We start from the raw sequence: 12,896 nt of genomic DNA on the forward strand, positions 1-12,896 counted from the left end.
TACATTAACTCTTGTAAAATCTTTCATTGATATTTTACACTCACTACAGGAAAATATAGCAAAAACGACGGGTTTTTAGCGACGCCGCGCCCCCCGTCGCAAAAAACCGTTTTTTGCGACGGTAACTTCTACTGTCGCAAATAATAGCCTTTAGCGACGGTACTGACCCGTCGGTAATGAAACTAAGCGGAGGCGTCGGAAATGGGGAAGTATTAGCGACGGTAAATAAAACCGTCGCAAAAAACCTTTTTTTTGAGACGGCATATATCATTTGCGACGGCAAATTTCCGTCGCAAAAAAGGATTAATGCAAACGGCACCGTTTTTCGTTCTATTTGCGACGGTGTACATCATACCGTCGCAAAAAGTCCAAAAAAAAAACCCTCCCTTTTTCCTTCTGCCTCCCGCTCGATCCTCCTCACCAAATCCCTAACTTCACCCCCAAATTTCCCAAACGGCCCACGAGGAAGACAGCGGTGGTGCGGCGGCGACGGCTCCGGCGACAAGAGTGGTGCTCCGGCGACGACCCTCTCTCCCTCTGCGTATGCTCTCTCTCTCTCTCTCTCTCTCTCTCTCTCTCTCGGTCTGTGTATATATATATATGAATCTGTCTATATATATATATATGCAATGTATATAAATCTATATAAATCTATATATATATATATCTGAAATGTATATAAATTTATATATATATATAAATCTGAAATGTATATAAATCTATATATATATATATATATCTGAAATGTATATAAATCTATATATATATATATATATATAAATCTGAAATGTATATAAATCTATATATATATATATATAAATCTGAAATCTGTCTATATATATATATAAATCTGTTTATCTGAAATCTATATATATAAATCTGTTATATATATATATATATACAGCACTGCTACGTACCTCGAATTATCAACGGCTCGAATGGCGCGAAATTTCAAAACGACGTCGTTTTGGGATTTTTTTTATTATCTTACCGGTAAGATTTATTCTCTTACCGGTAAGATAATTTTTCTGTACTAGGTCTGAGCCATTCTCTTACCGGTAAGAATATCAAAACGACGTCGTTTTGACATTCGAGGCATTCGAGCTTTCACGCATTCGAGGCCTCAATCTTTTTCCATATATATATATAAATCTGTCTATATATATATATAAATCTGTTTTTTATTTTTATTTTTTTTCAAGTTTTTATATATATATATCTGTTATTTTTATATATATATATAAATCTGTTATATATATATAAATCTGTTATAAATCTGTTATTTTTATATATATATAAATCTGTTATATATATATATATATATAAATCTGTCTATATATATATATAAATCTGTCTATATATATATATATATATATATATATATCTGTCTAAATATATAAATCTGACAATCGTTCAAGTTTTTTATTTTTTTATTTTTTCCAAATCATATGCTCTAATTAGAAATAGTTTGTCAAAATCAGTAAAAATTATATGCATATATATATAGTTTGTCTAATTAGAAATAGTTTGTCAAAATCATATGCTCTAATTAGAAATAGTTTGTCAAAATCATATGCTCTAATCATATGCTCTAATCCTTTAAGTTTAAATTATCATTTTTTTTTTCTATTTCATCCATAAATTATCAATTTTACCATTCAATCCTTCAAGTTTTTTATTTTTTTATTTTTTCCAAATCATATGCTCTAATTAGAAATAGTTTGTCAAAATCAGTAAAAATTATATGCATATATATATAGTTTGTCTAATTAGAAATAGTTTGTCAAAATCATATGCTCTAATTAGAAATAGTTTGTCAAAATCATATGCTCTAATCATATGCTCTAATCCTTTAAGTTTAAATTATCATTTTTTTTTTCTATTTCATCCATAAATTATCAATTTTACCATTAAATCCTTCAAGTTTTTTATTTTTTTATTTTTTCCAAATCATATGCTCTAATTAGAAATAGTTTGTCAAAATCAGTAAAAATTATATGCATATATATATAGTTTGTCTAATTAGAAATAGTTTGTCAAAATCATATGCTCTAATTAGAAATAGTTTGTCAAAATCATATGCTCTAATCATATGCTCTAATCCTTTAAGTTTAAATTATCAATTTTTTTTTTCTATTTCATCCATAAATTATCAATTTTACCATTCAATCCTTCAAGTTTTTTATTTTTTTATTTTTTCCAAATCATATGCTCTTAAATAGGAATTTTAGACATTTTGTTAATTTGCCAAATAGGATGTCGAGTGAATATTTATGTGTAGGTATTATATTTAGAGTTACTTTGGTGAGATATTCTTGTGGATGTGTACAGATGATGGATAAGAGTTGGATTGATTTGCCAAATAGGATGTCGAGTGAATACATTAATGGGATTGATGAATTCCTTGTGTTTGCCTACACCAATAGGGTTGAAGGTTCGATGATCAGTTGTCCGTGTAGGAAGTGTGAGAATCGATACTATTTTGTACGAGATGGTGTACGGGAGCATCTGATTTTGAATGGTTTTTTTAAAAAATACAAACATTGGATTAATCATGGGGAATCTTACATATCTCTGCATAGTAATCGAGAGAATGAAACATTAGCTAATTTAGACATTGGAGATGATATGATTGGAATGATACAAGGGGCTATGGGAAATCCACATGTCGGTACAAGTGTTGAGGGTGATGAACCACAGGGGCCTGATCCCCGTGCATCTGAACCCCAGCTCGGTCCAAATGCAGAGACTGCAAAGTATTTCAAACTTCTTCAAGATGCACAAAGTGAATTGTATCCGGGTTGTCAGAAGTTCACATCTTTGTCATTCATTGTTCGACTTCTACATTTGAAGGTGCTTAATCAGTGGACGGACAAGTCTGTTGACATGTTGCTTGAGTTATTGAATGAGGCGTTTCCGTTGGGTGTGAAACTCCCGGACTCATATTATAAAGCTCAAAAGGTCACAACAGATTTGGGCTTCACGTATGAGACGTGGGATGCATGTCCCAACAGTTGCATGTTGTTTCGAAACGAGGACGCCAATCTTGATAAATGTGTCATATGCAACAGTTCTAGATGGAAATCAAATGGTGATGGTGGTTCAAATGGTCCTAACACAGGTGGCAAACAAGTAGCTGCAAAACAGATGAGGTATTTTCCTTTAAAGTCAAGGTTGCAGAGGTTGTTTATGTCATCCAAGACGGCCAAGTTAATGAGATGGCATGCAGAGGAACGAACTGATGATGGTGTCTTCAGGCATCCTGCTGACTCCCTTGCATGGAAAGATTTTGACCGTCGGAATATTGACTTTAGTAATGATTGCCGAAGTGTAAGGCTTGGCTTAGCATCTGATGGTTTTAACCCATTCAGGACGATGAACATAGTTCATAGCACTTGGCCTGTTGTGCTCATTCCATACAACTTGCCGCCATGGATGTGCATGAAGCAACCATTTCTAATTTTATCTGTGCTTATTGACGGCCCGAAAGGACCTGGTGACAAGATTGATGTTTATATGCAACCGTTGATTGAGGAGTTGAAAGAACTATGGAATGAGGGTGTGTCAACATTTGATGCATCAACAAATCAAATGTTTCAAATGCATGCAGCTTTACTGTGGACAATTAGTGATTTTCCTGCATACGCAAACTTGTCAGGATGGAGCACTAAAGGAGAATATGCATGTCCTTGTTGCAATAAGGAAACTACATCGTGTTGGTTGAAGCATAGTAGGAAACAATCATACTTGGGTCATCGCAGATTTTTACCTACTGGCCATAAATTTCGGAAGGATAAAGTATCATTTGATGGTAGTCGGGAAGTCAGACTCAAACCAAAATTGTTGTCTGGAACTGAGATGTTGCTACAATTAGAATCTGAGGGTATTTTAACCCAATACAATAGGGATGACCTTAAGGAGAGGCATAGGAGACAGGTAGAGAAGGAGAAAGCTGGACATCGCACCCATAGTTGGAAGAAAAAGAGTATCTTTTATGAATTGCCATATTGGGAGCACAATCTAATAAGACACAACCTCGATGTGATGCATATAGAGAAGAATGTTTGTGACAATGTGTTGTGGACAATATTAGGGGTTGCAGGAAAATCGAAGGATGGTGTTAATGCTCGGCGTGATTTACAAGATATGAATATTAGAAAACCCCTACATTTGCAGTTAAGAGGGTCGAATAAAGCCTATTTACCACCAGCACAATTCACGATGACCAAGGATGAGAAAGATTTGTTCTTGAAAGTGTTGAAGGAAGTAAGAGTTCCCGACGGGTATTCATCCAATATATCACGTCGTGTGCGCTTACATGATAGAAGCATTGGGGGTCTTAAGAGCCACGATAGTCATATTCTGATGCAACAACTTATTCCATTGGCTATTCGCAGATCGTTACCGAAGAATGTAATTGAACCCTTGATTGAATTGAGCAATTTCTTTAGACAATTGTGTTCGAAAGTGAATCGTGCGACGGATTTGCAATACATTAAAGATCGTATCGCTGTAACACTTTGTCATCTAGAGAAAATATTTCCTCCGAGTTTTTTTGATATAATGGAGCACTTGCCTATACATCTAGCTGATGAAGCGTTATTGGGTGGAGCGATTCAGTTTCGATGGATGTATCCAATTGAGAGGTATCTTCTTACTTTGAAGCAATACGTGCGTAATAGAGCTCGTCCTGAAGGATCAATTGCTAAAGGATATCTTATGGAAGAATGCATGAATTTTTGTGCACAATATCTCAGTGATGTGGAAACCAAATCTAGTCGACCCGTGAGGAACTATAGTGGTGCTGATAATTTGGGTCATGCTACTGGTGAAAACACAAGCTTTTATCTTGATAATACTTCTTGGGTACAAGCTCATCGGTACATCTTATGCAATACAAGCGCGGTTCAACCATTCATAAAGTAGGTTAAGTCACTCACTCAATATTTTATTATGTTTATTGAATTTTCAACTAAAATTTTTGTATGGCTAAAATTTCAATCTACACAGCAAACACCTTGAAGTACTTAAGCTCAAAATGCCTCGTGTCGACGATCATCAACTTCGGCGTGAACATTTTGAAACTTTTCACATTTGGTTCAAGGAACATGTATGTATTTAACTCTATAGATTCTAGTTACTTAAGTCGATCTACATTTTAAATTTTACATTTCGTGTTAAATAGGTCCAAACTTTGCGAAGGACTACTGATGTCATACTTTCTGAAGAGCTTATTCTATTGGCAAATGGTCCTCATAACCTGGCAAGGAGGTTCAACGGGTATATACTGAATGGGTTTCGGTATCGAGTAAAGGCCATGGATGATCGTCGAGCCACACAAAATTGTGGTGTAGCTTTGAAGGCAGATACCATAAGTTATGCTAGTCGAAAAGACAAGAATCCTCGTCTGGGGTCTGTGTACTATTATGGACAATTGACAGATATTGTTGAGATTCGATATTCCAATGAGAAGAAACATGTGTTGTTTAAGTGTGATTGGATTGACAACATTCACGGAAAGAAAGAAGATGTCTTCAATTTCACGTTGGTGAACTTCAATCATTTGTTGTACCGAGATGATCGAATTACCAATGAACCTTTCATCTTGGCGTCCCAAGCAGAGCAAGTTTGGTATGTTGCAGACCCGTTACAACCAGACTGGCAAGTCGTGGTGAAGATGTCTCAAAGAGGTTTATTTGATATGAGTTCAACTGATCCACAAATCGAGCCATACATGAGCCAACAATTGGAAGAAAATATAATGCTTCGTGATGAAGAAGTTGGTTGGGTGAGGGAAGCCGCAGAAGGGGAAACAGTTGATGTTCAAATAGGCTGATATGTAATCAACATTAGTAATTCAATTAAGGCCAAGGTTGTAGTTAATCATCAATTTCTTAATTTACTTTGTCTTTGTAATTGTATTAGTTCAAATCATGTCATATTATAGTTGATGACAAACCATTGTCTATGTTTCTAATGTCAATTAATGTTATATTGCTTGAAGATTATTATGGGAAGGAAGAGGAAGCCTGATCATCCCCGGCGCATGATGTCTGATGTGCTACATAACAGGACATCAGTAGCACCACCATTAGAGGAGGCATCACATCGGCCAGCATCGGAGGGGCCATTAGTGCCACCAGCATCTGAGGGGCCATTACCACCGTATCGACCACCATCAGTGGCACCACAGCAGCTACCATGTACTCGGCCTCCACGCCTACCATCGGTGCGTCCACCATCAATGGCACCACAGCAGCTATCATCATCAGCTTATGAGCCATCCGCAGGTATTTAAATTTGCTTTGAGTTGCATGAAAATTATTTACACATACATTTATTTATGCTCATTATATATAACTTGTTTATTCTCATTGTATTTTGCAGACCCTTCGACTTCTTCACAGCCCACATCAGGTTTATTTGATATGATTTGTATTCACATTATTTAAATTTGCATTTGGTTGTTACCATTGCATATTGTTTATTATTATTGTATATCGCAGGTCATGTTAGTTCTTCATCGACCTCGACTAGGCGTGGTAGAGGATGTGCCAAGGGCATTAAAGAGTGGGGTACTGGTAAAAAGCTGCACATACAATTTGATGGAAATTACTGCCCAATAGGAGATAACGTGGCCAAGTTAACTACTCAACTTGGCATTATTGTTCGGAATGGTAACATTGTTCCTCTTACTTTTGTTGACTGGAACAGTGTGCCTGATGATATTGTTGATGCTATCTGGAAGGATGTGAAGGTAAAAGTATATTTTTGTCCACAAATTCGAATTCCAAATTTGTGTTATACTTAGCCTTAAACTTTGTGTTTTATAGGACAATTTGAATATATGTCCAGAGGAGTACAAGCCAATCTGCATGAAAAACTGCAACAGCATATGGAAGGATCACAAGAACAAGCTTAAGGCTAAGTATTTCAAGCCTAGAAGCTCTGATCCTAATCTGAAGGATGATGTTCCTATGAACGTTGTGCCAAGCCAGTGGGAACAACTTGTAGAGTATCGGCGTACTTCCGATGCTGAGGTATACAATTACGTTATATTTATGATATGTAAACATACAAATCATATTTACATACTTACATTTGTTGAACTTGTTATAGAAAATTGCAAGTAGGAACGCTAAAAATCGGCGAGCTCACGGCATAGCTCATACCACAGGGCGTACTACTTTCTCTCAGATACGGCATGAGGTTTACATTTTATTGTTTTATTTTTCTATATAAATAAACATTGTATATTTGCAAATTATTTGGATTCTAATTTTCATATTTCTAAAAAAAAATTTAGATGACCAGTAAGGGGGAGTCTACTGATAAGATGAATGTTTGGCTTATGACACGTAGAGTAGATGACCCAGAGGTTATCCAGACCTTGGTAGTTTCCAAACACCTTTGATTGTATTTAAAGTTTATTTTTTGTGTGTCAACCATCTTAATTTCGCGTATACTTGTGTGTCTTATTCAATACAGGATGAGTTTAAGCGTCAACTCTCTATGCTACCTGAGGATGGTCGGACTTTGGAGGCTAGGAATGCCATTTTCCATGAGTTGATAGGTCATGACAGACATGGATATTGTCGCACATACGGGAGAATCGTGCCTCGCAGAGTGGTGTATAAGGATGGTGCTGGGCCATCACAGTCAACACCCCATCCATCGACTATTGATCAGATCACGCAGCAGGTTCGTGCTGAGCTAAGGGATGAGTTGAGGGAGGAGCTGCGAGCAGAGTTCTCTACACATTTGCAGCAGATGAGAGCTGAGATGATGGCCCTTGTGTCACAGGGGGCGAGTGTGGATCCCAACAGACAGGTTCCATATAAACATCACAATTGTTTGATAGTTCAATTTTCACTCAAGATTATGTATGAAATTCGAATATGATTAACACATTATGCACTGACTAACATAGGTTCCTGATGCATCGAGTGGCCACCGGGCATTTAGGGAATCTGCAGAAGACGAGAATCCATATACACCACCACCAGAAGATCAGGTATACAATTTATCTTTGCATTCTAAGCTAAAATACATCTTTGTGTTTCAGAAACTTGAATTCGAGGCGTTAACGCCCCAAAATCAGCAAACGGCGTCGGTTTAGGACAAAACTTGGCACACACGACCGCCTAGGCACGAGAGACTTGTGGGAGAAGACGGGGCTCGAATCGGCTTCCCGGTTTGGGAGTTAGAGCCGGATTTCACTTTAGGCAAACAACTTCCTTAAGAAACTTGAATTCGAGGCGTTAACGCCCCAAAATCACCAAACGGCGTCGGTTTAGCACGAAACTTGGCACACACGACCGCCTAGGCACGAGAGACTTGTGGGAGAAGACGGGGCTCGAATCGGGTTCCCGGCTTGGGAGTTAGAGTCGGATTTCACTTTAGGCAAACAACTTCCTTAAGAAACTTGAATTCGAGGCGTTAACGCCCCAAAATCACCAAACGGCGTCGGTTTAGCACGTAACTTGGCACACACGACCGCCTAGGCACGAGAGACTTGTGGGAGAAGACGGGGCTCGAATCGGCTTCCCGGTTTGGGAGTTAGAGCCGGATTTCACTTTAGGCAAACAACTTCCTTAAGAAACTTGAATTCGAGGCGTTAACGCCCCAAAATCACCAAACGGCGTCGGTTTAGCACGAAACTTGGCACACACGACCGCCTAGGCACGAGAGACTTGTGGGAGAAGACGGGGCTCGAATCGGGTTCCCGGCTTGGGAGTTAGAGTCGGATTTCACTTTAGGCAAACAACTTCCTTAAGAAACTTGAATTCGAGGCGTTAACGCCCCAAAATCACCAAACGGCGTCGGTTTAGCACGAAACTTGGCACACACGACCGCCTAGGCACGAGAGACTTGTGGGAGAAGACGGGGCTCGAATCGGCTTCCCGGTTTGGGAGTTAGAGCCGGATTTCACTTTAGGTAAACAACTTCCTTAAGAAACTTGAATTCGAGGCGTTAACGCCCCAAAATCACCAAACGGCGTCGGTTTAGCACGAAACTTGGCACACACGACCGCCTAGGCACGAGAGACTTGTGGGAGAAGACGGGGCTCGAATCGGGTTCCCGGCTTGGGAGTTAGAGCCGGATTTCACTTTAGGCAAACAACTTCCTTAAGAAACTTGAATTCGAGGCGTTAACGCCCCAAAATCACCAAACGGCGTCGGTTTAGCACGAAACTTGGCACACACGACCGCCTAGGCACGAGAGACTTGTGGGAGAAGACGGGGCTCGAATCGGGTTCCCGGCTTGGGAGTTAGAGTCGGATTTCACTTTAGGCAAACAACTTCCTTAAGAAACTTGAATTCGAGGCGTTAACGCCCCAAAATCACCAAACGGCGTCGGTTTAGCACGAAACTTGGCACACACGACCGCCTAGGCACGAGAGACTTGTGGGAGAAGACGGGGCTCGAATCGGCTTCCCGGTTTGGGAGTTAGAGCCGGATTTCACTTTAGGTAAACAACTTCCTTAAGAAACTTGAATTCGAGGCGTTAACGCCCCAAAATCACCAAACGGCGTCGGTTTAGCACGAAACTTGGCACACACGACCGCCTAGGCACGAGAGACTTGTGGGAGAAGACGGGGCTCGAATCGGCTTCCCGGTTTGGGAGTTAGAGCCGGATTTCACTTTAGGTAAACAACTTCCTTAAGAAACTTGAATTCGAGGCGTTAACGCCCCAAAATCACCAAACGGCGTCGGTTTAGCACGAAACTTGGCACACACGACCGCCTAGGCACGAGAGACTTGTGGGAGAAGACGGGGCTCGAATCGGGTTCCCGGCTTGGGAGTTAGAGCCGGATTTCACTTTAGGCAAACAACTTCCTTAAGAAACTTGAATTCGAGGCGTTAACGCCCCAAAATCACCAAACGGCGTCGGTTTAGCACGAAACTTGGCACACACGACCGCCTAGGCACGAGAGACTTGTGGGAGAAGACGGGGCTCGAATCGGGTTCCCGGCTTGGGAGTTAGAGTCGGATTTCACTTTAGGCAAACAACTTCCTTAAGAAACTTGAATTCGAGGCGTTAACGCCCCAAAATCACCAAACGGCGTCGGTTTAGCACGAAACTTGGCACACACGACCGCCTAGGCACGAGAGACTTGTGGGAGAAGACGGGGCTCGAATCGGCTTCCCGGTTTGGGAGTTAGAGCCGGATTTCACTTTAGGTAAACAACTTCCTTAAGAAACTTGAATTCGAGGCGTTAACGCCCCAAAATCACCAAACGGCGTCGGTTTAGCACGAAACTTGGCACACACGACCGCCTAGGCACGAGAGACTTGTGGGAGAAGACGGGGCTCGAATCGGGTTCCCGGCTTGGGAGTTAGAGCCGGATTTCACTTTAGGCAAACAACTTCCTTAAGAAACTTGAATTCGAGGCGTTAACGCCCCAAAATCACCAAACGGCGTCGGTTTAGCACGAAACTTGGCACACACGACCGCCTAGGCACGAGAGACTTGTGGGAGAAGACGGGGCTCGAATCGGGTTCCCGGCTTGGGAGTTAGAGTCGGATTTCACTTTAGGCAAACAACTTCCTTAAGAAACTTGAATTCGAGGCGTTAACGCCCCAAAATCACCAAACGGCGTCGGTTTAGCACGAAACTTGGCACACACGACCGCCTAGGCACGAGAGACTTGTGGGAGAAGACGGGGCTCGAATCGGCTTCCCGGTTTGGGAGTTAGAGCCGGATTTCACTTTAGGTAAACAACTTCCTTAAGAAACTTGAATTCGAGGCGTTAACGCCCCAAAATCACCAAATGGCGTCGGTTTAGCACGAAACTTGGCACACACGACCGCCTAGGCACGAGAGACTTGTGGGAGAAGACGGGGCTCGAATCGGGTTCCCGGTTTGGGAGTTAGAGCCGGATTTCGGTTTGTCAAAATTATTTACTAAACTATCTTTCTAATTATATTGTAATCAATTTTTTTTTATATTTTTCTATAATTAAAATATTAACACATTATATGGTTTTTAATTATTTTTATCTTGTTTTTTTCAGATATTTCCTGAGTAGCAGTTGGCTTTTTTCTGGAATGCGGGCGTATCAAGATTATGACTAATTTTTGTTTTTGTAACCCACGAACGAATGAAGACGAAAACTTTTGATTTTGATTTTGATTTTGATTTTGATTTATGTTATTTAAATTTGGGAGCAACATTATGTATGTATTATGCGACGTTATTGTTCTGAATTTTTATTTCTGTATTGCTATGAATTGAACAATATTATTAATTTTCATTATTTGTCAATTTTTGTTGATGTACGTATTTATATTATTCTGTAATTTTTCAATTTTTTATCTAATACAGGTTATTTTAATTTTTTTATTAATTTATCAACAGGGTTTTTTATTTTTTTTTTATTTTTTGAGACGGGAGAAGAACCCGTCGCAAAAACCAGTAATAGGCTTTTGCGACGGTACCAACACAGTCGCAAAAGCTGCCTTATTGAATGTACAGGACACCTTTAGCGACGGTAAACCATGCCGTCGCCAATACTTATATGATGCCAGAGCCTTTAACGACGGTAATTTTCCCGTCTCAAAAAATCACTTTTAGCGACGGTAATTACGTGCCGTCGCGAAAAGTGATTTTTCCACCATTATTTGCGACGGGAAAAATGGCGTCGCAAAAAACTTGGCATACCGTCGCAGAAACTAATGGCGACGGTACATACCGTCGCCAAAGGTCTTTTGCAACCCCGTCTGTCGCGACCCCCCCTTACCGTCGCAAAAAGCCAAATTACCGTCGCAAAAGACATTAGCGACGGGCTTCTGGGCATTTGCGACGGCCGTGTACCGTCGCAAAAAACAAGTTTTTTTGTAGTGACTATTTTTTCTAAGGATATTTTATTTTTAATACTGACAATTCTTTGGCTATAATTTATTATAAATTGTCCTGAGGCAATAGCCAACAAAGAATTTAATATATTTAACTCATTTTCTAATTCCGAAATATAATTTAGACTATCATGTATTTCAGCTCTAAGTATTGTAATTAAACGCATATAATTACTAATTCTAAGTGTATATGAAAATATAATTTTTATTTACTATTTATACTTTTTGTAGGTTTTTGGGGGGTCAATTTATAATTTAATAGAAATTATTGGTGATAGGGATTGCTGAGGTGACTTTGGTTTGGTAAAATATTTGTCCAAGTGGGTTTTGAACCATATATGATTTCTTTTATTATTATTATTATTATTATTGTTATTATTTAAGTAAACATAATCATAACCAATTTAAACATAGTTATAAACATGTTATATATTAAAATAAAAAGTAAACATGTTAATTAAACTATACAACTTATAAAATTTGGTTTGATTTATTTAGTTATTGACTTGCAATAATTGAATTAATTTGGTTAGTTCTAAGTTTTTTGAAATTTGAACCAATTTAAAATTGTGTTTGAAATTTGTAATTTAACCTTTTAGACCTTTAAATTATCATTGCCATTTTTTTTTAAACCACAAATCTAAATTTAACTTAAAAGTTCACTGTTTTTAGGACTAGAAAATCATCTTTCATTTTCCAAATATTAGTGAGTATAATTAAATTTGTAGCAAAATCAAATCCTATCTTAAGCGCATTTGGCATGTACATCTACGTGCGAACATAACTTCCACATGTTTCATGTGGTGAGAAAAATGTGCTTAAGCAATCAAATGTCACTATCAATTTCTTTTATTACTATTATATTATTATTTTTTTAATTTTAGAAAAATTAACCAAATAAACATGTATAGAGTAAGATATTTTCACATGTCGAAATATGATTAGTGTTCCAAAACATGATTATGTAATACTCTAACTCGATAATTGTTGTTCTAGACAGTTAAACACCTCGAATTTATATTATTATTTTAAAAGATA

General features: G+C 38.6%; 2 protein-coding genes across 3 annotated transcripts; both read left to right on the plus strand.

Annotated features, from left to right (window-relative positions):
* Positions 1-388: 388 nt before the first annotated feature.
* On the plus strand, positions 389-11,268 carry LOC145798477 (uncharacterized). Its single transcript, XM_082886072.1, has 10 exons — positions 389-541; positions 6,005-6,290; positions 6,388-6,417; positions 6,507-6,757; positions 6,834-7,040; positions 7,120-7,209; positions 7,307-7,393; positions 7,489-7,830; positions 7,931-8,014; positions 11,018-11,268. Exons 2-10 carry the CDS (start codon positions 6,011-6,013, stop codon positions 11,030-11,032), a joined length of 1,386 nt encoding a protein of 461 aa, XP_082742198.1. The 5' UTR covers positions 389-541; positions 6,005-6,010; the 3' UTR covers positions 11,033-11,268.
* Positions 3,942-5,328, plus strand: LOC145798478 (uncharacterized). 2 transcript variants are annotated; one of them, XM_082886073.1, is made up of 2 exons: positions 3,942-4,922; positions 5,011-5,328. In XM_082886073.1, the coding sequence occupies exons 1-2, from the start codon at positions 4,045-4,047 to the stop codon at positions 5,120-5,122; spliced, it is 990 nt and encodes a 329-aa protein (XP_082742199.1). In that variant the 5' UTR covers positions 3,942-4,044; the 3' UTR covers positions 5,123-5,328. The 2 variants fall into 2 exon arrangements, 1 of the variants encoding a protein (XP_082742199.1); XR_014339364.1 differs by having other exon boundaries at positions 3,946-5,110; positions 5,186-5,206.
* Positions 11,269-12,896: the final 1,628 nt, after the last annotated feature.

The sequence above is a fragment of the Camellia sinensis genome, chromosome 9 (assembly GCF_055761805.1).
Source record: "Camellia sinensis isolate YWXY chromosome 9, ASM5576180v1, whole genome shotgun sequence".
NCBI lineage: Eukaryota > Viridiplantae > Streptophyta > Magnoliopsida > Ericales > Theaceae > Camellia > Camellia sinensis.